We start from the raw sequence: 25,326 nt of genomic DNA, 5'->3' as shown, positions 1-25,326 counted from the left end.
GTTGTTTCAATTTACCTACCACCAAACCATACTTATTGTTTAAAAGATCTTGAAGATCTATTCATACAGATACCTCCACCTCTCTGTATATTAGGGGATTTTAATGGGCACCACCCCTTATGGGGCGATCCTAAACTAGACACACGTGGTCGACTCGTTGAAAGCTTTCTAGAGTCACAAAACCTCACCTTACTCAATACTGGTACTCACACTCACATACAACTCCCAACTGGACACACCTCAGCAATAGATCTCTCAATTTGTTCTCCAATACTCTTTCCAACCATAGAGTGGTACGTTTTAAATGATCCAATGGGCAGTGACCACCTTCCAATTATATGCAATGTTTTAATGTCACAGACTCCATCAAACAAGCTCCGCAGGAAATGGAAATTTGTTCGCGCAAACTGGGCAAAATTTCGATCATCAATCTCTCTTGACGAGGAAAAAATCCAGCTCCAAAATATTGATAATGTAACAGACTACATCACATCACATCTCCTAAAAGTGGCCAAGGACACAATACCATTATCAAACCCCCCTGATCGCAAGCATTATAATTATTGGTGGAATGATGAGTGCACAAAAGCAAAGAAAGCAAAAATCAAAGCCTGGAATTTATTTCGGCGATGTCCAACCACAACCAATCTCATTAATTATAAGAAGCTAAGAGCAAAAGCACGATTTGTACAAAAGCAAGCTAAGAAAGAATCCTGGACGCGTTTTGCATCGACCCTTAACAGAAACACTGATCCGAAAACTATATGGAAAAAAATTAGACAGTTATCTGGTAAGTTTCCTACTATACCTTCTCCAATCCTCTCCTGGAAAGGGCAAGATCTATCCAGTTCCTTAGACATTGCTAATGCTTTGGGCAATACATTTGCTGAAATATCAGCGGCATCAGCATATCCTACATCATTCCAACGAATTAAAAACACTAGAGAAAAGCATGCCATAAAATTTCAAACCGCATGTACTCTTCCATATAACAAACCTCTGCAATACTTTGAACTTCTGCATGCCATTAGAACAGCCCACAATGGGGCAGCCGGGCCAGATGGGATTTATTATGTCATGCTTCAACATCTCGATGACAAAGCTTTAAGCCTGCTTCTGGTTTTTTACAATCGTATATTTTTAGAAAACGTTTTTCCAACTTCTTGGCACCACTCTACTGTTTTGGCATTCCTAAAACCTGGGAAAGATCCAACTAACCCCTATAGCTATAGACCGATCTCTCTATCAAGCTGCCTGAGCAAAATCCTTGAAAAAATTGTCCACAGAAGACTCGTATGGATCATTGAGTCACAACATCTAATGAGCCATAGCCAATATGGCTTTCGTAAAAATAGGTCATGCTTAGATCTTATGGTCAAGGCTGAATTCGCCATTCGAAATGCCTTTGTTAAACGAGAACATCTTGTAATGGTTTCAATAGATATCGAGAAGGCTTTTGACACTACCTGGCGGCATGGCATACTTAGTGATCTTTACTCTCTTGGTCTGCGAGGCAACCTTCCTATTTTTGTTCAGAACTTCCTACGTACTAGATCGTTTCAAGTTCAGTACCAAGATGCCCTCTCCAAAACGTTTATACAGGAAGAAGGAGTACCACAGGGATCAGTACTGAGTGCCACTTTGTTTGCTCTTAGAATAGATTCCATCACCAATCAGCTTCCAAATACAGTTGAGACCTACCTTTATGCAGATGATCTTTCCATCTCCTGCCATTCCCAAAATATGAGGTCTATTGAACGGCAACTCCAGATATCACTTAATAAAATTCAACAGTGGGCCAGCCTCAACGGATATCGACTCTCGCAGCAGAAAACAGTTGCCATCCATTTTTGTAGACAGCGCAAACTTCATCTGGATCCTGAACTTCAAATTTATAATGTCTCCATCCCGGTCACTAATAGCATCAGATTTCTAGGATTAACATTTGATAATAAATTAAATTTTATAGACCACATTAAAAATGTACGTACTTCCTGTCTAAAAAAGTTAAATATACTCAGAGCTTTATCCTCCCAAACATGGGGCGCAGATCGTACATCTCTGCTTCGGCTATACCGGGCGTTAATCAGATCCCGTCTTGATTATGGAGCTCCCATCTATGATTCAGCCAGATTGAGTGCATTGCGTTGGCTTGATCCAATTCAACACAGTGCCTTGAGACTTTCACTCGGTGCTTTCAGAACATCACCAGCACATAGTCTCTACATTGATGCCCATGAACCGCCACTAACTTTACGTAGGAAAACACTGTTATTGAACTATGCTGTCAAGATACAAAGCTGTGCCATGCATCCGACTCAGTCATACCTGTTCAATCCACCATTAGAAAACCTTTTCAGAAATAAACCAAGCGTAGTAAAGCCAGCTGGTCTTCGCCTTCTTGAACTGATGCAAATTTGGAATGTTTCCATCCTTTCTGTACAACAGACAACAACTTGTCCTCAACCACCATGGTTTCCACCACCTTTACCGACCTGTGACACCTACCTCTCTCAATGGGGTAAGAACATTTTACAAACATCAAATATCAAACAACTTCACGAAGCTCACATTGAAAGATACTTTGACTTCTCTCCAATTTATACAGACGGCTCTAAATCTAATTCAAACGTTGGAGCAGCTGCAGTGTTTCCCAATACCGTTATTTCAGCATCCTTGCCATCTGAATTCAGTATCTTCTCAGCTGAATTATATGCTATCAAACTAGCTTTACAGAATCTCTCTTCTGACCGTGCTTTAAAATATGTTATTTACACTGATTCACTCAGCTCAATCTTGGCTTTATGTAATTCCTTAAATAAAGTACACCCTGTTCTAGACGAAATAAAAAGCATATTACTGAAAATTGAAGAACGCCATCAACTGGTCACCTTCTGCTGGATTCCAGCTCATTCTGGCATTTTGGGCAATGAACTGGCTGATAAAGCTGCAAAAAATCCAACTAGCTTCGACTTAACTGATATTCCTGTTCCGCCATCAGACTATGCATTGACCATTCAGGCTGCATGCCTGTCAAAATGGACAGCAATATGGCACTCTCAAATTAATAATAAACTATTTCAATTTAAACATGATCCAAAAATTTGGCGCTCCAGTGTCCGCACATCAAGACGAGAAGAGGTAGTCCTTTCAAGGGTAAGAATAGGACATACTTACCTGACCCACCTGTATTTACTCACAGGGAATGACCCGCCACAGTGTCCACTTTGTAATATAAATCTGAGTATTAAACACATTCTGATTGACTGCCCTTACTATGAACAAGACAGAACTTCAACCCTACTATCACTGGTTAATCTTCGTAGACCAATAACTTTAGAGAATCTCATTGGAGATGATGCAGATATTTCCGAATTTTTCAACTTCTTAAAGCAAACTGGACTTTTTAATCAATTCTGAATTTATGAAACTTTATCATTTCTTTTTATTATAAATGAATAGGCGCATTATAGCCAAAGTAGCTTATGCGCCATCAAACCTCCATATCAACAATATGTACATCTCCTATTTTTTTTTTTTTTTTTTTTTAAACCTCTTAGTTTATTTAGAGCAGTGGTTCTCAACCCTTTTTTCCCCATGCACCCTTTTCACCAATGTCAGAATGTCATTCCCAGGGCTGTGCTGAGCCATTTTAGTACCTGAGGCAAGAATGAAAATTTGCACCCTCCCTCAAAATATTAAAAAAAATTAATAAAAAAAATGACTTATTTAAAATACATTTCTGGTACATGTTTTAATAAAAAATTAAAATTGAGGTTATAAAAATGACAACCAGTGGGGCGACAACCATGGTGGCACCCCAGATAGCACTGGCATGTAGAGCTCAGTATCTTTACAGTGGCGCGACAAAGATTATCATCTTGCAAAAGCAAGTTGATAAAGGGATTAGAATAATCAAAACATAAAATCGAAAACATTGGCAATTATTTAATCTTTCTTTTGACGCCCCTTTTAGCTTGAGGCAAGAGCCTCATTTGCCTCACCCTCGGCACTGGTCATTCCCCCTTTTCCGAGATTGATGTCATTCCTCCCTTTCCAAGATTGTCCGACTCAAAAGGTGCATTCCAAAAAGTTAAAATGAAATATTTATCTTTATTTTTAATTTAATATGTGACATCCAATGAAGCGTAATGTCCTGTAGAATTGAATCTTGTAGAAAGATTATTTTTATGATATCAGAGACGTGGTGTTACACAAATATAATGTGCTTATTTAAGCACATTGACAAAAACATTGTAATGTAAATTAAACATCAGTCTAGTACTGCACTTCACCATGCTTCTTTCAGTAGGATTGCTGGACCTGCATTACAGAAGCCAAATGTTTCAAATCAGGATGATTTGTATTGTACTCAGTTAAGATGGTTTTGTGAGGGCTTGTTTGTTCAATTTCAACAACAAAAAAAAAAAAAAAAAAAAAAAAGCCTGTTCCCAAATATTTGTGCTCCTGAGTAAACTTGCACAACCAGTTTCCATTTTGCCATAGTAGATTAGAATAATCCATGGGAAAGTAGTTATGGAAATGAATGAATAAATCAATCAATAAATAAATAAAATAAATTTCTGTTTATTCTTGAGATGGCCAAATTTGGAAGCATTTACGTATTTTGGCTGCATGCATATTGATTTATTAAGGGCAGTCACAGTCCACAATGGGTTGTGCATTTTTAATAGCAGCATACAGGCCTATATGCTGCCATAGGAGGAGAAAGATTGTGATTCGTCTGTGTTGGCTATCTGTGGGAGCTGAATGCCCATAACAATTACTGTTTTCTAGTCATAGTCAGTCTTCCACCTTCTTTTACATTAGTTAATGCCACCTTTGAGTTGCTCTCAGGAGGTAAATGTGTTCCTGTAGCTTTTACCAAGAGCTACATTCAGTAACATGTTTTTATTTCTAAATTCACATAGTAGTGTTCTTACAGCTGCTGTCACAAAAGTTCCAGGACTGACTGAATACAAGTTGCTTCTTAATTATTGGCATTTGTTTTCTTCAAAATAGTTTCACTCTGCTTTGATACATTTTTGCTAGAATGGGAGGTCCTTGAATCAGCAGTAGCAATTTTTGGGAATACAATGTCTTCAGTTCTGTTGTAGCTGTTGCAGGATAATAACTTTTCATTACCTCATTTGAGCCATAGAGAAACAAAGTCTGTTAGAGACAGATTTGATAAATATGGAGAGTATGGCAAAACTGGTAGACACTTAAATCAAATGGATGTGGCAGAGTTGATAGTTATTTTAGAAAGTGCTTTCCAGTATGTTACTTCAGTGATCTTCACTCTAGCAATGATTTATTAATTCAGAGCAAGACTGTTCTGCAGAAATAAACAACAATAAAAGTAGTTTGTAAGGTTTATTTCATAGTTTCATTTTATGAATGTTGAGAAAAATGAGTATAGTTACATTCTATTAATGTATTAAACTTGAAGCTTGAAATTTTTCATTAAAAAAAAAAAAAAAAATCCAATGTTCAGGAACTAACAATGGTTATAAGTAATTATTGATGAAATTTTAGATGTAAATCATACATGATACACGAAGAGAATTTTAGGAAATATGATTTGATATTAAAGTTGGCAGTTGTTACTTTCAATACTATGTATAAAGTGAAGTAAGAGATATGAATTATACAAAGAAGTAATAGCACACAAATAGAAAAGAATACTAACACACACTCTCTCTCTCTACTGTGAATTTCTTTCCCACTTTCTTTCAGTTATAATTTTCTTGTTAGTATCAAGTCTGTATAATAGGCAGTAAAAAAATAACTTTTTTTTTATTTAAGTATTACTGCTTGCCATATTTCACTAATACAAACATCTTGAATTTCCTTTAAAGAAACATGCGCACTATCAGGAGCAAGGTCAGGACTGTATAATAGTGCAATAAGATTTCAAAATAGAGATTAGTGATAGTTATTGTGGTATGACTAGCAATATGTAGGCAGTGAGGGCAAACCTCTTTATCAGTAATCCAAAAGGTGTTGATTTTCCTGTCTGCCTCAAGGAATCAGTTTGTAGAATGATTCACTGTTTATCATAGTTCTACTCTTAAACTGATATTTCTAGTAATGGGAAAGGGTGATATGCGCAATATAATTTTTTTTATTTTTTGTGCACTACCAGTATTTTGTCCATCAAATTAACTACAGAATGATTTTTTTTTTTTTTTTTTTTTTTTCAATTTAGATTTGAAAAAAAAAAGAAAAGAAAAAAAAAAGTGATAATTTCCATTATCCTTAAAAAAAATTACTCTGTGTTATTCGATTGGTTTCATATGCACTACCATTTTAAGTATGTAAGAATAATTAAATAAATTGTAGGATTCCTTAGGGTACTGATTTAATTGACTTAATAAATAGTAGCAATAGCTTAATTTTCAGTACTTACCTTAATATAATCTGCAGTTGGGCGTAGAGTGAATAAAGTGGAAATAGGCTAAAAATTGAATTTAATGTGGATGAGCTTAAATTTTTGAACGGAGTTAAAATATGCCCAAGGAAATAGAAGTGCACGTCTTCATCCTTGGTTGTCATGAATTAAAGTTGAAAAGAATTGGAACTATGAGAGTATAATCAAATATAATCTTGATATGCACAATTATATTGTGCATATCATGGAACTATGAGAGTATAATCAAGTATAATCTCATTGGAACTATGAGAGTATAATCTTGATTATATTCTCATAGTTCTAATTCTTTTCAACTTTAATTCATGACAACCAAGGATGAAGATGTGCACTTCTATTTTCTTGAGCATATTTTAACTCTGTTCAAAAATTTAAGCTCATCCACATTAAATTCAATTTTTAGCCTATTTCCACCTTATTCACTCTAAGCCCAACTGCAGATTATATTAAGGTAAGTACTGAAAATTAAGCTATTGCTACTTTTTATTAAGGCACGTAAGAATATTAAGAGTACATTCATTTAATATGTAGTAATTTTTTTTTTTTTTAAATTGGGACTAGAATTTTTTTTAGATTGCTTTGTATCATGATCATGCACATATTGGGTATTTTATTGTGATATGATGATACAGATTTATGCTTGACGCCATTTTGATTTAAAGACTGGCTTACATCAGGAAAAGAATAAATAAATAAATAATAAATTTTCTGTTTATACTCTGGGACAATCACACAGTCAAAGAAGTTCACAAGGTAGAGATAATACAAGAAACAGCACCATATTCATCAGTCACGGGCTTGAACCTGGGTCACTCAAGGCATGTGTACTTATGCACGCACATGCCTGACTATGGTGGCCTTCCATTATGTTACTATTAATAGATACTTGTTTTGCTTCCAAATCACTGAACTCATCAAATAATATTTATACATTTATTTGCTAATTGTACAAGGCATGACGTGGAGGGGTTGGTGGGTTTCAGAGTTATGATGTGCATGTTTGAATCCATGTGATACCACAAAATACAGGAATATGTATATATCCCTGAGTACAACTGGTAAATTTATTTAATTTTATTGCATGAGATTAACTAGTCCTGAGACAAATGAAAACTGTGAATGAAACATTTAAGGTTGATACTTTATCCCTTGTTATTGCGAGAAAACAAAACCAATTTGCTTTACATAATCTTTTGCTTTGTGTGAAGTGATAACTTATAGTTACTGGACCTGTCTTGTAATGAGAAGCAGAAGGGTTATACCATGAGTAAGGTGATATGTCTAATTTTAGATTGATTTTATAGTTTATACCGATGCACTGGAATTTTTAATGGTGCATGGTAAGGGGATTTTAGTATTAATAGATAAAATCTTCTATAGTTTCCACATGTTAGTCACCTTGTAGTGTAGATGTCTGTTTTTTATTTATAGTTTTTCTTCCAGAGTAATCAGAATTAAGATTCCGATTACTGTAGTTAGGACACTAGGTTGATATCCAATTGCTTAGTTATGCTATGTTCTTAAGGCTGCTTCTTTTTTTTTAGGAGTGAAATCTCATTCCATTGGCATTTTTTTTTTGTTAAAAAATTCACTTAAATCTCTCCATGCCCTGTCCAGTAGAAAAACAAATCTACAAATCTTTGACATCCGGTTATCATCCTTTTGCTTTTAAACATTAAACATGTGAAGTTTTCAGCCTATACAACCACAAAATGTTAGGCCTAGAAAGCATATGGCAGTCATATGATCATTATTACCTTTTAACAAAAGATTGAGCTATAATTTTTTTTTTTGTAGTTCCATTTGGGAGAGGGTAATTACAAAGAAATGCTATTGCATTTCTTTGTACAGTAAGTCCCCGACTTACATAAGCTCGAGTTATGTAACTTCAAACTTATGTAAATTTTTTTTCACTTTAATTATTTTTATTTTTTAGGATTATAAAGTTTTAAAACAGTAAAAAACAATCAATAACGACAAACACTGCAAATTTTGACATATCAGGGGATATAGTAGCAATATTTTATTAGTCATTCCCATGTTACGTAAAACTCAACTTATGTAAGAATCCTGGAACGTATCGTATCTTATGTATGTTGGGGATTTACTGTATATCCTTGAGTGGTCACTCCATTTGGTCCTTTAGTTAATCTCCAAAAATGAAGTGGTCAGTCAGTCAGTGTATTACATGCACTTTAATGCATTTTTTGCAGTATCCCTGTGGAGGATGCACTTTTGCAGAACTGTGGGACATTTCAAAGCCCCACCTGTGGTGTGTGTGTGTGTGTGTTACCTCAAAAGACTAATGAATACAATTGAGGTTATGCGATACTGATGTTCTCCTACATAGACAAAGGCTGTTTCCAGGTCTTTCGTTCTAAATAGTGTATGGTCTGGTAAAGCTTTTTATTTTTTCTAAAGTTTTTTTTTTAATGTTTCCTATTGATGCTTCCTGTATAAAAGAGAGACTTTTAAAGAGTTTCGGAGGAGCTTAGGTAGGCTGTCAAATAATATTGTAAACAAGGACAACTGTAAAAATAACCCCATATTTCTTACTTTGGTCATGATTTTTTTAAAATAATTACTGCCATATTTATTATGAATGGGATTTTATTTTAATGGCACTTAAATATTATTGTCAAAACAATTATTTAAGTACCAGAAAACAAAATTTAGAAATACTCATGTAAAAGTAAAAAGAAAAAAAAAAAAAAAATAGAAATATTCATGCATGAATGACTGAGTAATTATTGCAGATCTGAATTCTTCTACTGTTTATCCATAAAGAATCTCTTTGCTTACATTGGACAACTATGGATGAATCCCATGGAAAGTCATTTGTATCATTTTAAGTTTGTGCTGAATGAATATGGAATGACTATTAATATAAATGAAATTTACATTTCCACTTTTGGGGACAGTGCTTAACTATTTTGTATTAAAAGATAATTTGTTTTAGCAAAAGTTATTTCCATATTTTAGCAGTAATATTAAGTTTGTTATTACAGGCTAATCAACCCCCAGTTAAGGATCTCTTTCAGGATCTAAGAGATGGCACTCGGCTGCTAGCTCTGTTAGAGGTTTTGTGTGGCCAAGAATTGGTAAGGATGATTCTCTTAAAGTATTTCTTCTGAAATTCTCAAAATTAAATAAAGCATTCTTATTTAATACAGCATGTACATCTTATTTTATTACATCATCATATCTTAATTTAATGGATTCTTATTTAATACAGCATGTACATCTTATTTTAATACAGCATGTACCTTTAATACATCATGTACATCTTACTTTAATACATCATGTACATCTTACTTTAATACATCATGTACATCTTACTTTAATACATCATGTACATCTTACTTTAATACATCATGTACATCTTACTTTAATACATCTTGTACATCTTACTTTAATACAGCATGTACATCTTACTTTAATACAGCATGTACATCTTATTTTTATACAGCATGTACATCTTATTTTATTACATCATCATATTTTATTTTAATGGATTCTTATTTAATACAGCATGTACATCTTACTTTAATACATCATGTACATCTTACTTTAATACATCATGTACATCTTACTTTAATACATCATGTACATCTTAAGGTGGTAGAAAATGAAAAAGACCTGGGAGTAATTGTGCAGTCAGATATGAAGTTCTCTGAGCAATGCAGACAGGCTGCCAGGGCAGGTCATGGGGTTTTGTCAATGATATATAGGAATTTTGCTAGCAGGGAAAAGGAGGTGATTATCCCTCTGTATAAGGCAATGGTCAGGCCACGCCTTGCGTACTGCGTACAGGTCTGGAGACCTCATTTTAGGAAGGATGTAGATTTACTTGAGCGGGTACAGAGAAGGGCAACAAGATTGGTGAGGGGAATGAAGGGATCCTCTTACCTAGAGAGGCTTAAGTTCTGCAAATTGCAGTGGCTGGAGACTAGGCACCTGTGCGGTGATCTGATTGAGGTATATAAGGCCTTGAATGGATTGAGCACGCTGAATTCTGATGGGATCCTTCCACTTGTTCAGATTACGAACCTAAGGGGTCATAAATTCAAATTAAGAAAAGACAGATGTAGAATAGATGTGTGGAAATTTGCCTTTAGCCAGCGGGTGGTTAATTGCTGGAACAAACTTCCATCTGTTGTTGTGGAAGTTGATAGGTTGAATAAATTTAAGGAGGAACTGGACAGGCATTTGGAGGGAATGGTGTGATTTTTTTTTTTTTTTTGGCTGATGCTGCATAAGCTCATACATTTGCTTTCTTGCATCACATGCCACTACTACTATCTTACTTTAATACAGCATGTACATCTTATTTTTATACAGCATGTACATCTTATTTTATTACATCATCATATTTTAATTTAATGGATTGTCATGTGCTAAGCCTGTTCAGGATAATAATGTTGCATATTGCAATTGGCTCACATCCAAATCTCCAGGTCCATTTTCTGCCTACACTAAGGTTTGCAACAATTATAGAGTAGTAATTAATTAATCAATCCAAACTAGATTTCAAACAGGCTAAGAGTAGAATACTTGCTTCTTGTCCAAATGGCAGTCTGGCATTCTGGTCTCTTGCAAAAGCAATTGGCAACAAATTTTGACCATCTGTATTTCTACCTCTGTTAAAACCTGATGGTTCTGTTGCCTCCTCAGCTAGAGATAAAGCTGACTTGCTAGAATCCTACTTTTTTTTTCTGGCTCTTGTATTGATGGTCTTGGTAAACCACCTACTTTTCTTCTGATTCTTGTATTGATTGTCTTGGTAAACCACCCCTTATCCCAATACATTCCACTCAGTGCCTCCTTTTGCTTTCCGTCAAAAGGATATCAGAAGAATTTTGAACAGTCGTGATGCCAAGAAAGCTCCAGGTCCTGATGGTATTTTTCTGCTTATTCTCAAAACATGCACTCCTGAAGTTGCTACAGTTCTGTCACTTTTTCACTTTTCTTATTCCACTGGTCTTTTTCCTTCTGCTTGGAAATTTGCTTGCATCCAACAAGCTCCTAAAAAGGCTGATAAATCTCTCCCATCCAATTATCATTCCACTGTGCTTACTTCTACTCTTTCCACAGTAATGGAGAAATTTATTAACCACTAACCCTGAACTATCTTGAAACCTTTCATTTGATCAGTGATTTCCAATATGGATTCTGTCAGTGTTGATCCACTGGTAATATATTGGCTTATCTTATCATGGACAAGTTTGGTTTAACTCAAGCAGTTGCTCTTGATATTTCCAAAGTTTTCACTCGTATCTGGCATAAAGGTCTTCTGAACAAACTTCCATCTTATGGATTGCTGTGTTTTTTGCAATGGGTATCGAGTTTCCTTCCTAACTGCTTGTGAGGGTGTTGATAGATGGCTCTTTGTCTTCTAACTTTTCCACTAATGCTGGTGTTTGCCAAGGTTCTATTCTTTTTCCCACTCTTTTTCTCTTGTATAATGACCTTCTTTCACAGAAACATTCCCTTGCATAAACAGCTTTGTCTTCTTGAGTATCCATCACTAATTCCTTAAATGCTGATATCTAAATAATTCTCCAATGGGGCAAAGATAATGTAGTAAATTTCAATCCTTCTAAAATTCAATCATGTCTTTTAGCAAAAAGGAGTCTGTTGTTCTTATGCTTATCTTTGATGACAATCAGATCTCTAGACAAGATAACATTTTTATTAGGGATTACTCTGACTGCTAATTTATATTTGGTATAAGCATATTAGAAATATTGCTTCCTCTGCATATAAAAACTGGGTTTTCTTTTTTGCTCTCAGCATTGTTTTTCTCCTAAACAGCTTCTCGCTTTGTATAAATCTCAGATCTGCTCTACCGCAGAATATTGTTGCCATATGTAGGGTGGTGCTCCCAAAACCTCTCTCAGGCTTCTAGATTCCATTCAAACGAGGGCAGTTAAGTTAATTAATGACCACCTTGAACAAAGTCTCTCCACACTCTGTCTCATGGATGTCCTTGTTTCTGCTGCATGCCTTTTCTGTACTTCTATGGGCACTGGTCTTTTGAATCAGCTTCGGTAATTCCCACCTCTTCCAAACCAGCCTGAACATGTATTGCAAGCAGTCAGCATTCATTCACTGCCCAACTCCAAATGAACTTTTCTTTTTCCTTATATATCCCTTCTGCTTCTGTTTTCTAGAACAACTTTCCTCCACATATATTTTCTGAAAAGTACAATCTACAGAAATTCAAATCTAATGTCAACAAATATTTTCTTTCATGTTTTCCACTTTCAATTCACTCGTGATAGTAAGTACTATAGGTTCTGATAGTTTTCATGTTTGGGGGTTTCCTAAAACATGCACATGCACATTTCCCTTTGAAAACATGAAATTTAATGTTGCAGTTTTTCTTTGAGAAGAAATATGAGCAGTCTTGCTTTAAAATTTTTTTTAGATATAGAATCAAAAATGTTTGGTTTTAACCTCCAGAACATTAACTAGATTGTAGAGGGTTGCTGTTTTATTAATTTAATTTGCCAATTCATTAAAAATACTGTTTTCTTTAACAATTTTTTTTGTTATATATTTTTAGATAAAGTAGTAAAATATACTGCATTTTTTTTTTTTCACAGAAGGAACTGTTAAAAATGTTTGAGCAATGTTTTTAGTTTTTTCACTTTGTTAGTAATTTAATCAAAATATAATTACATGAATAGCTTTTTATTTTATTTTTTCCTTCAGAGAAGGGAAAAGGGTCAGTTAAGGGTTCATCATTTAAACAACGTAGTTCGTGCCTTAAAAGTTCTGGAAGATAGTAATGTAAGTACTTATGAATGTAGAATGAATCTGTTAATATGTGATGGCTGTTCAATAAAGAATGATCATAATTTTTTATGAAAAACTGTACTGCTTGCTATTTCTAGCAGAGCTGTGGAATTTACGACCAAACCAAGCTGCATTGCATAGAAACTGTGCATGGTGTGACCTTGGAAGTCGGTTAAGTTTGTCTGTTCAGTTTAGCTTACATAACAATGGATGTCATATGCGAGGAACAGTATGCTGCTCTCAGATTTTGTTTCCGTTTCAAGAAAACATCAGCTGAAATGATGAAATGTTAAAAGAGGCTTACGATGAATGATCATGCATGGTATTCTCCATGATCATTTGCATATGGCACTTGTTTGTGCACTCTGGGTTCCAAGACTACTCACACTCGAGCATTGGCTAGTTTGCATGGATGTTTGTCAGGATCTGCAGTGGATGGTTACTGAAGATGGTGAGGTTCTGCCATTATCACCTTGTGATAATGGTGGATGAGACATGGCTGCATCATTTCAACCCAGAGAGTAACAGAAAATCTCTGTTTTGAAATCTACATCATCACCAACACCAAAAAAAGCAAAAGTCGTGGCTTCTTCAGGAAAGGTTATGGTCATCTTTTTTTTTTTTTTTTTTTTTTTTGACATTCAAGGAATGGTTTACTAGCATATTGTGCCACATCATATGACTGTTTGCTATGAATGTGACACCGCAAATGGTGTTGCATTCGTCGCAAACAACCACAGCTGCATGCAGGTTGGTGAGTGGATATTACATCATGATAATGCAAGACCTTGCATTGCTCATGTTATCATAGAGTACTTGGCCAGCATTAATGTCAGACGTGTTCCTCATCTGCCCTACAGCCATGCCCTTGCATCTTGTGATTTTTTTTATTTATTTCCAAAGTTAAGGAAGGAGCTGTGTGGAAATTGCTGGCAGTTGTCAGAAGATGTTGTAAAGACATCTGAAGTGATTCTCAAATGCATGGCAATAAATGGTTTCCACCGTGTTTTTGAAGAATGGAAAAAATGTTGGAATAAATCCATTTCATCAAATGGGGACTACTTTGAAAAGGACCATCAAATATGGTCAATTAATAAAGGTATGTCGTAGGTAAAGAAAGTTATGATAATTTTTATTGAACAGCCCTCGTAAATAATGAAATTATGATAAACTATAGTAACGATAATTCATTTTGGAATATTATTTCATATTACATTCCAAATATTAACAATATATTAAGGTATTAATAATATATTTTTTAAATTATAATTTCTAAACTATTGAGACAGCTTAATTTAGAAAACTCAGTAAATTTAGAGTGACGGCTTCAGGAATACAAGGGGTATAAGATATTATTGTACCTGGGTTGTCAAAAGCTTTATGTATGTATGTATGTAGCAAAAAAAAAGCAAACTAAGTATTGTCACAAAATACACTATCTCATGTAGCAGTACCTCTTATGTGCAAGTCACTACAAGTGATTATCACCACTTTCTTGCCCTCTTCATCTGATGAGAAGTGGTGTCCTCTTAGTGCATCTTTTAGTGTCCAAAAAAAAAAAAAAGATGATAATCACCTAAGTCTGAATGTGGAGGTCGGGGTAATAACTAAAACATTATCACCTTTGTACCTGATTTACTGTAGAACAGGCAGTGCGAGGATGGGCATTATCATGTTTTAGGTACAACACCTGAGGACAACAAACCGTGATGTTTTTTATAGTGCTGTCTTTAAATGGTTTAGAAGCGTGTGATGGTATCTGTCACTTATCACTGTTTCTCTTCTCTCCAGATAATATTCCAGAATCACTCATTTATAATTCAAGAATAAAGTGAGTAACACTTTCTTGGCTTTGGTACAGATTTTCTTTTGTCAAGATGAGATTGGATGGCACCACTCTGAACTTTTATATTTGTTTTCTGGTGTGTAATAGTATATCCAGGATTCATCTCCAGCCATTGTGTGTTTGAAGAAGGTGTTTCCTTCAAACTTATGTCACCCAAGGAGTACAGAGCATATTAAATTAGATTAGAAGCGCACTCATTTGTCTTTTTGATTATCTCAATAAGGCATAACAACTTTTGTTATTATGCCTTGTTGAGACAATTATATAATTGTGTTGTGGCACTTTTTGGGTATCTAGTGCTGCATAGATGCTGTGCATACTATAGGTTTTCATCTGTGTTAATCTGTAATGAACCTTGGGAAGTTGCTCTCCCAAACTTCACTACCACGTCCCCTACCCCTTTCTCTCTTCTCCTCACTTCAGGAACTGTCTACGTTGGAACTGGCCTTTTCTTGATGGTTGCAGGAATCATCTTTTATAGTTAATTATGCTCTACACATGATTTTTTGTTATATTTATTACATTAGTGAATTTTATGTTCTGACAAACACCACATAACAGACATTGTTACTTAATGTGCCTTGAAACCTAAGTACAACTTTTGTATTTATTAGGACTGCTACCTTCTGATTGAATTATAAATTTTGTTGATGATTTATGATGGTGCTTTATGAATAAACCAGAAACATTTCACATTGTATTAAATCATAGATGTTTATTTGAGAACATTACCGATTTCCTATAAATAAGTACTTTTTTTAGGGAGTGCTCTTTATTAAAAGTATTTTGAGAAAATATAAACTGTTTTTTTAGGACAACATTTTCTTAAGCATAGGATAGTAATACACTACCGTAGGATAGGATACTCTAATTACGTGAGTGTTAATTTTCTATGAAAAAATTATATTTAGAAACCCGAATATTGAAATGTAATAATTTTTATTCTTAATTTGAGTAATAGTTTCTTTTTCACATCTGATTTTCTAGGTGAAGCTTGTTAATATCAGTACCAATGATATTGTTGATGGTAATCCTAAGTTAACTCTAGGTCTAGTCTGGAGCATTATTCTCCATTGGCAGGTAAGTGTATTTGTATATATCATTATTGTTTAATGACAAAAAGAAATATAGTGATATTGTATTTTGCTAATTATTCCAGTGGGCTGTGCTACATTATGTTCGTCTTTGTTTTATGTAGCTATGCAATTAGTTATTCTAAACATTTAATTAAAATTTTAGTGATTGCACCATCTTAGTGTTTACAGTAAGAACAAAGAAAAAAGTGTTTTGATGTGTATCTAAATTCCTTAGTGAAGAAAATATGTATTAAATTTATGAATGATGCCACAGTTATGTGCATTGTGTTGGATAGCACTTGGTGTTAGGTGAGTGTCCAAAGTAGATATAGGTATAATCAATCTGTTAATTGCATATACATAATGTTGGATTTAAATAACATTCTTTAGAATCTGCTGTTATGTATTACTTTTTTGCTCTATGAATAACTAACTGCATATTTCTGTAAAAAATACAAGATTATATTCTTAAAAAATTATATATATTACAGAAATATAAATTTAATTAGGAACAGTCAAATGCACTTTAATCACTGTACACAGCTTCACATTCTTACATCTTTGGAAGTTGGCCATTTGTGGATAATGTAAAAAGAATTACTTTTTATTCTTTTATACATAAAAAAGTTACTTCTATAGCAAATTGCAAATGTTCATGTCTTGTTTGAATTGAACTCATTCAATTCAAATTCAGAAGGAAAATATAGGCAAACTCATGCCCAATGCATACAATTCATAATTCTCTTTAATTAAGTTTTACAGGACCCCATCCACAGAATGTTATGTCACAATAAAAATGATTGTTAAGTTCTTTTAGAGAATAAGCCTTTATTAGGCCTCTTACACTAACTTCAAAATGATTAGCTGATTTTTTTGCTAACTTTCTGTACTTTGGTATTAATAGAGGGAAATGATACAAGAAAGCAAGCTTAAACAGCATCAGCAAAAAAAAAAAAAAATACACTCCCATCTCGCCTATCTGACCCATCCAATAGATTGTTACAGCAGTGAACCACCCATTAGCTGAAGGCAAACCTCCACATATTATTCTGCAACCATCTTTCCTCAGTTTGAAGTTATGTCCCCCACATATGCATAGTCTGAGCAAGAATACCATTAGCATTGGGTTTGCTCAGGTCATTCAAAGCCTTAAACACCTCAATCAGATCTGATCACGGCTTAGGTGGTGCCTAGTCTCCAGATGCTGCAGTTTGCAGAACTGAAGCCTTTCTTGATAAGAGCACCCCTTTGTTCCCCTCACCAATCTTGTTGCCCTTATCTGCACCTGTTACAGCAGTCAAGATTTGGCCTGACCATTGCCTTATACAATGGAATAATCACATCCTTATCTCTGCTAGCAAAATTCCTGTATGTAATTGACAAAATCCCATGAGTTGTCCTTGCAGAATGTCTGCAGTGCTCAGAGAACTTCATATCAGATTGCACAATTATCCCCATGTCCTTTTCATTTTCCACTATCCCGAGTTTAGTACCACACAGTTAGTATGTCACTCTGGGGTTACAGCTATCCACATGTAGTACTTTGCAGGCACCGCTGTAGCCAGGTGGGCAGGAGCAGCAGTGCATAGCACACACTTCTTGATTAGACCGGGGTTCGAGCCCATGACCACCAAATACGGAGGATGCAGAAAGTCAGGGAATGACCACCGCACATCCCCGAAGCAATATGGCCATAGTTGCTAATGCTCCAAAAAACCAAATAACAAACAACAATTTAGTACATTGCATTTGTGAATGTTAAAACTCAGTTGCCATTTCTCAATCGATCTTCCTAATTTTTCTAGATCTTGTTGCAGTAGCATACTATAATTACAGTCATTAACCACCCTGCCAACCTTTGTATCATCTGCAGAAACTAACCACTCTGTCTTCTCCTACTCAACCATCCCTTTATCCATAGCAGTAACTTTCTCTTATTGCCACACTGATCCAATTTATACAGGATTCTTTTATGCACAACAGTATTAAAAGATTTCCTGAAATTAAAGTATATAATATCAAAATTATTTTTTGCATCCAGTTGCTTTCTTGCTGAATCATAGCATCCAATCAAATTGGTCAGACAAAATTGCCCCTTAACAAATCCATGTTGTGACTAAAGCATAATTGCACTCCTGTCTAGATGATCCTGTGTTACTTCTATAGCCAGTGACTTTATTATTTTCTCTGAAACTGATGTTAAGCTAACAGGTGTATTATTACTTGTTACCCTTTGATCCTCAGAGAATTGGGGATACATTCACATATCTCCAGTCTAGGGACATCCCCTGAATCCAGAGATGCTCTCATAATTATTGCTGTGAGTTTCTAACCTCTTTTGCTGCCTCCTTTAATATAATTGGATAGATCCTATTCACCCCAAGTGGCTTTTTTATGTTTAGTTTCAACAGTTTCTCTTCCACTTTCCTCTCAGTTATCACAAAATCATTTAGCTTTCTGTTAAAATTTGATGAAATTCTGGTATTCTCCTCTCTAAATAATTCCTTATAAGTGAATGTAGATGCAAAATACCAATTCAGCCTGTCAGCAACCTGAGCAGGATCACCAATAGTTGAACCATCAATATCAAGTGGACCAATTTGGTTTGTCCCCTTCCTTCTAGTGTTTACATAAATAAAGAAGTCCTTGTTGTTTTTCTTTGCATCCTATGCCAAAAGATTTCTTGTAATCTGCCTTCACTTGCCTGACTTCCTTTGTGTGTTGATTACAGACTAGTTTAATTCTAACATAGGCGTCTATGTCGCCTGATAATTTATATGTATCCCATGCATTTTTCATCTCTGCCACAAGTCTCATTAGTTCATCTGACATCCATTTACCCCTATACCTTGAAGAGTATTTCTTAGTTGGTATGAAAAGCCAGTATCTTCATCAGTTGGTCCCACTGCATAGAATTTAAAAATTGTGTGAAACCACTGTAATCACCCTTACCAAAGCTTTCCCTTTACTCTTGATAGTAGTTATGTCTTTTAATTGAATTCCACATTAGTACACTGTGATCACTGACACCTAGTGGTTCTTTTATATGCAGATTTTTGAATAATCAGATCAGGAGTATTGCCTCTCCCTCTTTCTCTGTCTTGCTGCCTCTCTTACATCCTGCTGCAGAAATCAGTCATCTAATAAATCCACAGAACTATTGCTAGTGTGTGAGTGATAGCTAAAATCCTGCCTTTAAGACATTCTGATTTACTGGCTTACTCTATTTACTTTACAATTTTTCATTGTACTCATCACAGTCATTTGGTGTATATCACACTCATACTCTCGTTTCTTGTTTCCCAGTGCTTATACCACACCACTCTGACTCAACATTGCATTGGCCACCCATGTTAACTGGATGCACTGCCTTAAATTTTGTGTTCCTTAACTAACAGCATAAGTCCTCCTCCCTTCCTATCCTGTCTGTCCTTTCTGTACACATTGTATTCCCCAAATTCAATTCTGCCTTCCTTATATCTATGTGACACCATGTCTCTGATATTCCAACAATATTTGCCTTTGATGTCTTGACCAGCACTTCAAATTCATCAAATTTATTTACTATACTCCTAGCCTTGGCATACATGCAAGTATACATGCATCTGTTCTTACTCTTAGTTACTCTAACACAGCCCATGTATTTTCTTGTTTCATGATGACTACAAGCAGTCCTTGAAATCCCTGGCACCTTGCTTTCTAGGCTGCTGCTCATTCCAATAGAAGCAGTGCAAGAATTACTTTCACTTTTGTGTGCAGCTATTGTTAATTTATTAGTCTCTGTGTCCCCCCCCCCCCAAGCTAGCAGTTTTCCTACCTACCTGACACTGCCTCGATAGCATCAGCAAATATTCTTGCATGTTTTCTATTTAGGTGTATCCCCTCCCTGTAGAAGCAGCCTCTCTTGTTAACAAACACAGACCATGCTGAGAAAAATTCTACCAGACAGTCTGCACAATCTCTCCTGGACCTAATTGATTGATAAGGCTCTTGTCACATACTCCTTCCTACCATATCTTGGCAGAATTGCAGACAATTTCTAATTTAACCCTAACTTATTTTTTCTCAACATTGCCCTGACTGCGAAGTAAATCAAGAATAGTTCTGGTACAGTTGCACTTTTGGAATTCTGATCCTCAGCTAAAGAAACCCATTCCTCTTACTTGAGATATCTAGCAAAGTTTTTCTGCTATTAAATTCCTTCACCTGTTTGTATTTCAAAATATATTTGTTTAGGCACAGAGTAACAAAAATAAATTTTTTACAGTTATTCAGCAACTGTTAGTGTCGATAATGGTCAGTCTAAAATGTGGTATTAACGATTTTTTCTTTTTATGACACTCACCTGAACAAACTATGTGGAGTAGTTTCAGTGATGTATTCTTTAATATATAATATGAATATTAAGAAGAAAAAAAAAGCAAAGTGAAGTAGATTAAGAATAAAAACTTCTCAAAAAGCAAAACTGCACCTTGCCATTCTGTTTTGTTTCAACAATTTAAAAAAGAAAAGCATTTATGCAAATTATATTGAAATTGGGGAAATGAACCAGAATGGCAAGTGCACTTCGGCCTTTGGAGATGTTTTTATTGTATTTTAGTCTTATTTGTTCTCTTTTTCTCTTAATATTAATATTTTCTATTGAAGAATACATCATTGAAACAGCCCCATGTGATTTTCTCAGGTGAGTGTGCCATAAAAAGAAAGGGTTAATTCCATATTTTCAACCATACTTATTGAAACTAAGTCTCCCCCCCTGCACGTAGCACTTTGAATATGATGTTTGGGGAACTTATCCCTGACTGCTATTTCATCAGCACAGGAAAGTTTAATGTGAAGAGAAATACATTGAATTGTCAAAACTGATGACAGAGCAAAATAACACACAGTTAAGTTGACGAAGTAAATTTCCAGCATAATATATGAAAAATAAAATAAACATTAAGCCTGCAGAGAAAACTCCCTTCAGTAAATTTTTCAAATTTAAAATAGTTCCAGATTTGTGATTTTACTGTATATACCTGTATATATAAAGATATTGTCATATACTGTATGTACGAACAAATTATTATTAAACAAATATCAGTGGTTAAAATAAACATGTTTTTAAATAAATATAAACTTTTTATGTATATTATGTTATATATATATATATATATATATATATATATATATATTTTTTATGGGTGTGTATATATATATATATATATATATATATATATATATATATAAAATATACAATCTAGGTCCATGGTGTTCTCAAAAGTGTATCACAGGAGCTACAGCAAACAAACCTAGAAAAAACTCTTTTGGCATGGTGTAGAGATGTTACTAGAGGGTAATGTATTCCATTTTTAATAACTGACTTTTAAATTGTGTAATATGTTCCTGTTTCCACAAATAACATTTAAACTGTATAATATCTTCTTATTTCCACAATTTATTTATTTTATTTATTTCGTATGATGTGATCAATACACGAAAGAACCAGTTTTTTCTTGCTTCCTTCTTGTATTGTGGCCGGGATATCCAACCAACTGGTTGGTTCGGCACCATCATGATATGCAGCCTGAGGCGGGAATCGAACCCGCGACCTTTGGGTTGCCAGGCAGGCACTTTACCTACCCGGCTAGCCCGGTCGGCTCCACAATTTATTTTATATATTAACATGTTCATGCTATTTTCTTTCTTTTTTTTTAAACATGTTTTAAAAAGCAGTTGAGTGAACTTTTATCACTCCCTGAAGCCATTCTTCAGTAAAATCTTGTCATGGCAAACTTCTCAGCAGTGCAATGATTTTTTGTACTAAATATTGCCAAAAATTATTTCAGAAGAATCGTTATTTGTTCAAATAATGATTTTTAGAAATTGTTAGAAAAAATGCATGGGATGCATATAAATTATCAAGTGACAGAAGAAGCCTATGGTAGATATAAACTAGTCTGTAATCAAGTCACAAAAGCAATTTGGCAGGTGAAGGCAGATTACGAGAAGTCTTTGGCAAAGGATGGAAAGAAAAACACCAAAGAGTTCTTTATGTAAACTCCAGAAGGAAGGGGATGAATCAGATTGGTCCACTCGGTATCCATGGTTCGACTGTTGATGATCCTGCTGAGATAGCTGACAAACTGAATGAGTATTTTGCATCCACATTCACACATGACAAGTTATTCAGGGAGAAGAGTGCCAGAAGTTTATCAAACTCTGGCAGGGAGCTAAATGATTTTGTAATAACTGAGAGTGAAGTGAAGGAGAAATTGTTGAAGTTAAACATAAGGAAGGCACCTGGGGTGGATGAGATCTATCCAGTTAAATTAAAGAAGGAAGTTAAATTAAAGAAAGTTAAATCAAATTATTTAATAAATGGAACTGTTAGGTATTTCTTTTGACCTAGGGGTGCTGTGAAAAAAATTATTGAGACACTAAGGGTGCTGTGAACTGAGAAAGTTTGGGAACCTCTGGCATAAAATACACAATGAAGAAACTATTTGTTACGGAAATATTTGAACAGTGTTTGCTTTTGTTTTTTCATCAATTAATTTCCGATAGCCAACGGCAATCTTTTCTAGGCCCTGGCAAAATAAATATTGCAGGGAAACTCAAACCTTTTTGTTTGAGGTTCTCTGCGATACAAAAGATTTCACCTAGTTATTTTATTATGTTATCTCCTTTGCAGTAACATTTTTCTCTGGCTCATTTAAAAATTAAGTTTTCTCTTTTTTTTGCATTTAAAAATTTGAATTTTTAAATGCAAAACTGCAAGTGACTCTGTTAGCGGGAGACAGACGAGTAACAAGTCTTCTTCTAATGGTTGATGGAACACACTGAGGCAGGCAGCAGGCAAATGCTTGTTTATTGCTGTCCGACACGTGGTAAGCTTAGTATGCGATTCAAATTTTTTTTCAACTATCACTTACAGATCGCATTAACTGGAAATTTGCATCGTGAAAAGTGGTATAATTTTTTAAAATAGTGGTAACTGATAAACGTGTTAATCGAAGTCGCCTTATGCGAGGCCTGTCGAGGTCTGATGATGGGTTCCAGCAAGGTTCCTGAAACATTACCTAATTGTATAGTACATTTAGTCAGTAGGGTAAGTAAACTAACCTAAAAAACTCATATGGTATAAGATTGGTTATTTAGGGTGAAAAATTTATTAGAGGAGAACAAATTAAATGAACATATTTAGTTTATAGTTCTGCGAGGGGCATTTGAAAAGTTGGTGGCCTGAGTATGAAGGGTTTATTTGAGGAGTCTGGTAACACTACTTTTCAATGTAGTCCCTTTTGGAATCAGTACACTTTTGCTTCCGACACTGCAATGCTGCGTTGATTCCAGATGTGAAGAAAGTTTTCTCTTGGGCCTCCAAGAATGCATCCACTGCAGCAGTGATGTCACTGCCGGAAAGTGGATGTAAGCGAGGTATTTTTTCAAATTAGGAAATAGTGAAATAGGAAATGGTGCTTGATCTTGTGAATATGGGGGTGGTCCTAAATTTGAAAGTTGCACTCGTGTAGTGAGCCATTGTAATGACAGACTTGTAAGCAGGCACATTGTCCTGATGGGACAAACTTTTTTGCTGTTTGTTTTCTTCCAAATTGCATCACAAGGTCTGCATAACATGCTCCTGTGACTGGTCTTTCTGAATTTAATGCACTAGTAACACTCCATCAGCATCCCAAATAACCAATGCTAGCAAGGTGATGGCAGAAGGAATCGACTTGGCTTTCTTTGGAGGAGGTAAATGAATTGTTGTGTTTACACTGTTTCGGTAAGTCTTTTGTCTTTGGCTGAAAGTGATGGACAATATCTCATTCATAGTCACAAACCTAGCAAGGAAATTTTCTGGATCTGCATGAAAATGATGCAAATGTTCCCTTGATTTGACAACTCTTGTGCATTTTTGATCTGCTGTCAACAACTTTGGGACCCACATGGTGATATCTTTTTCACACTTCTGTTATTACGTGGTACATGTTCTGATAAGATGCCCAAGACAGTAGTGATGTACTGAATTGTCACTTGTCAATCACTCATCACCAGATCGTGTGTACTGTCGACAACTTCTGGAGTGATGGACATCTCATGCTTTCCCAGGCCCTCCCTCCATCCTATAAATTCTACTGTCCACTTCTTAACCATAGAATAGGAATGGGCATCCTTCTCCAATGTTGTAACCATATTCTCACGAATTGCCTTTGGTGTTAGGCCCTTTACCCCCCCCCCCCATCCAAACATTGGTTGATTTCACAGTGACTGATTTTGTCCATCTTTCTTCATTCACACTTATAATTAAAAAAGACATTATTAAAACTGTATGACACTTAGTGGGCTACTATTTGAAGTGTTATATATTAAATACAGAAATTTTTAAAACTATACCATTACCCTTTCGTACTCATGCCATAAACCTTTTAAATGCCCGTCATATTATGAATTAGCCATACTTGAAGTATATCCTACAATATGTGTGCAGATGACAACCTATACATAATGAGTTATCATCAACAAGCAATGCAGAAACCTGATGTGATATAGAGGAACTTAAAATTAATGAAGAAGCTAGCAGTATATTTACTAACAATGTGTGTGTAAACAAATTTTAAACAGTACCAGGTGTAATAGACAGTGAAGAATGATAAAACAATTATGGCCTTGCATTAAAATGTGGAATGGCAGTGTTTAGTTGCGATGATCATGGCAGTGTTTAATTGAGATGATCATAGCATTGGATCCTTTCATATGTCTTTCATAGGCATCCAGATGACATACCCGTAATGTAAAATTGGAAGGAAGTATAAGTTGCTTGTATAATGTAATAAGTGCAGTAGTGGAGATAAAAAGCACTAAGAAAATTAGAAGTAAAAGTACTTATAGTGTTTTTGCTTAAACTCAACATTTTTAATGGCCTTTAAATGATGCTGTTATAATGGGATGCAGAATTGAGAGACATGCCTAAAATAAATACATAGATGTTTCATATTAGGGCTGGCCATTGTTCCAAGGTTAGCATGCATAACCACAAGGTAAGGAGGGTTGGGTTCAAGTATATATTCTACTATGATAATTGCATCACTCATTGTGAGCTGTAGCACCAAAAAATTGGTAGCTAGTAATTCAATATATATTCAGTCATGATGAATATATATGCTCTTCTAGCTTCAGACATC

The 25,326-nt window shown here is 35.0% G+C and overlaps 1 protein-coding gene across 4 annotated transcripts in view; it reads left to right on the top strand.

The window, feature by feature from the left end:
* Dys (Dystrophin) overlaps positions 1–25,326 on the top strand; it is a 932,899-nt gene that overhangs the window by 217,500 nt on the left and 690,073 nt on the right. For all 4 annotated transcript variants that reach the window (XM_090379791.1, XM_090379790.1, XM_090379788.1 and 1 more), the window contains exons 3-6: positions 9,442–9,534; positions 13,151–13,228; positions 16,068–16,160; positions 21,403–21,494. In XM_090379791.1, coding sequence (XP_090235917.1) covers positions 9,442–9,534; positions 13,151–13,228; positions 16,068–16,160; positions 21,403–21,494 — 356 coding nt within the window. The remainder of the gene's footprint in view (positions 1–9,441; positions 9,535–13,150; positions 13,229–16,067; positions 16,161–21,402; positions 21,495–25,326) is intronic.

The sequence above is a fragment of the Mastigoproctus giganteus genome, chromosome 8, assembly GCF_048544385.1.
Source record: "Mastigoproctus giganteus isolate SK-2022 chromosome 8, ASM4854438v1, whole genome shotgun sequence".
Classification (NCBI taxonomy): domain Eukaryota; kingdom Metazoa; phylum Arthropoda; class Arachnida; order Uropygi; family Thelyphonidae; genus Mastigoproctus; species Mastigoproctus giganteus.
The sequence above is the reverse complement of the archived record's forward strand: the minus strand, read 5'-3'. Positions and strand labels throughout refer to the sequence as shown.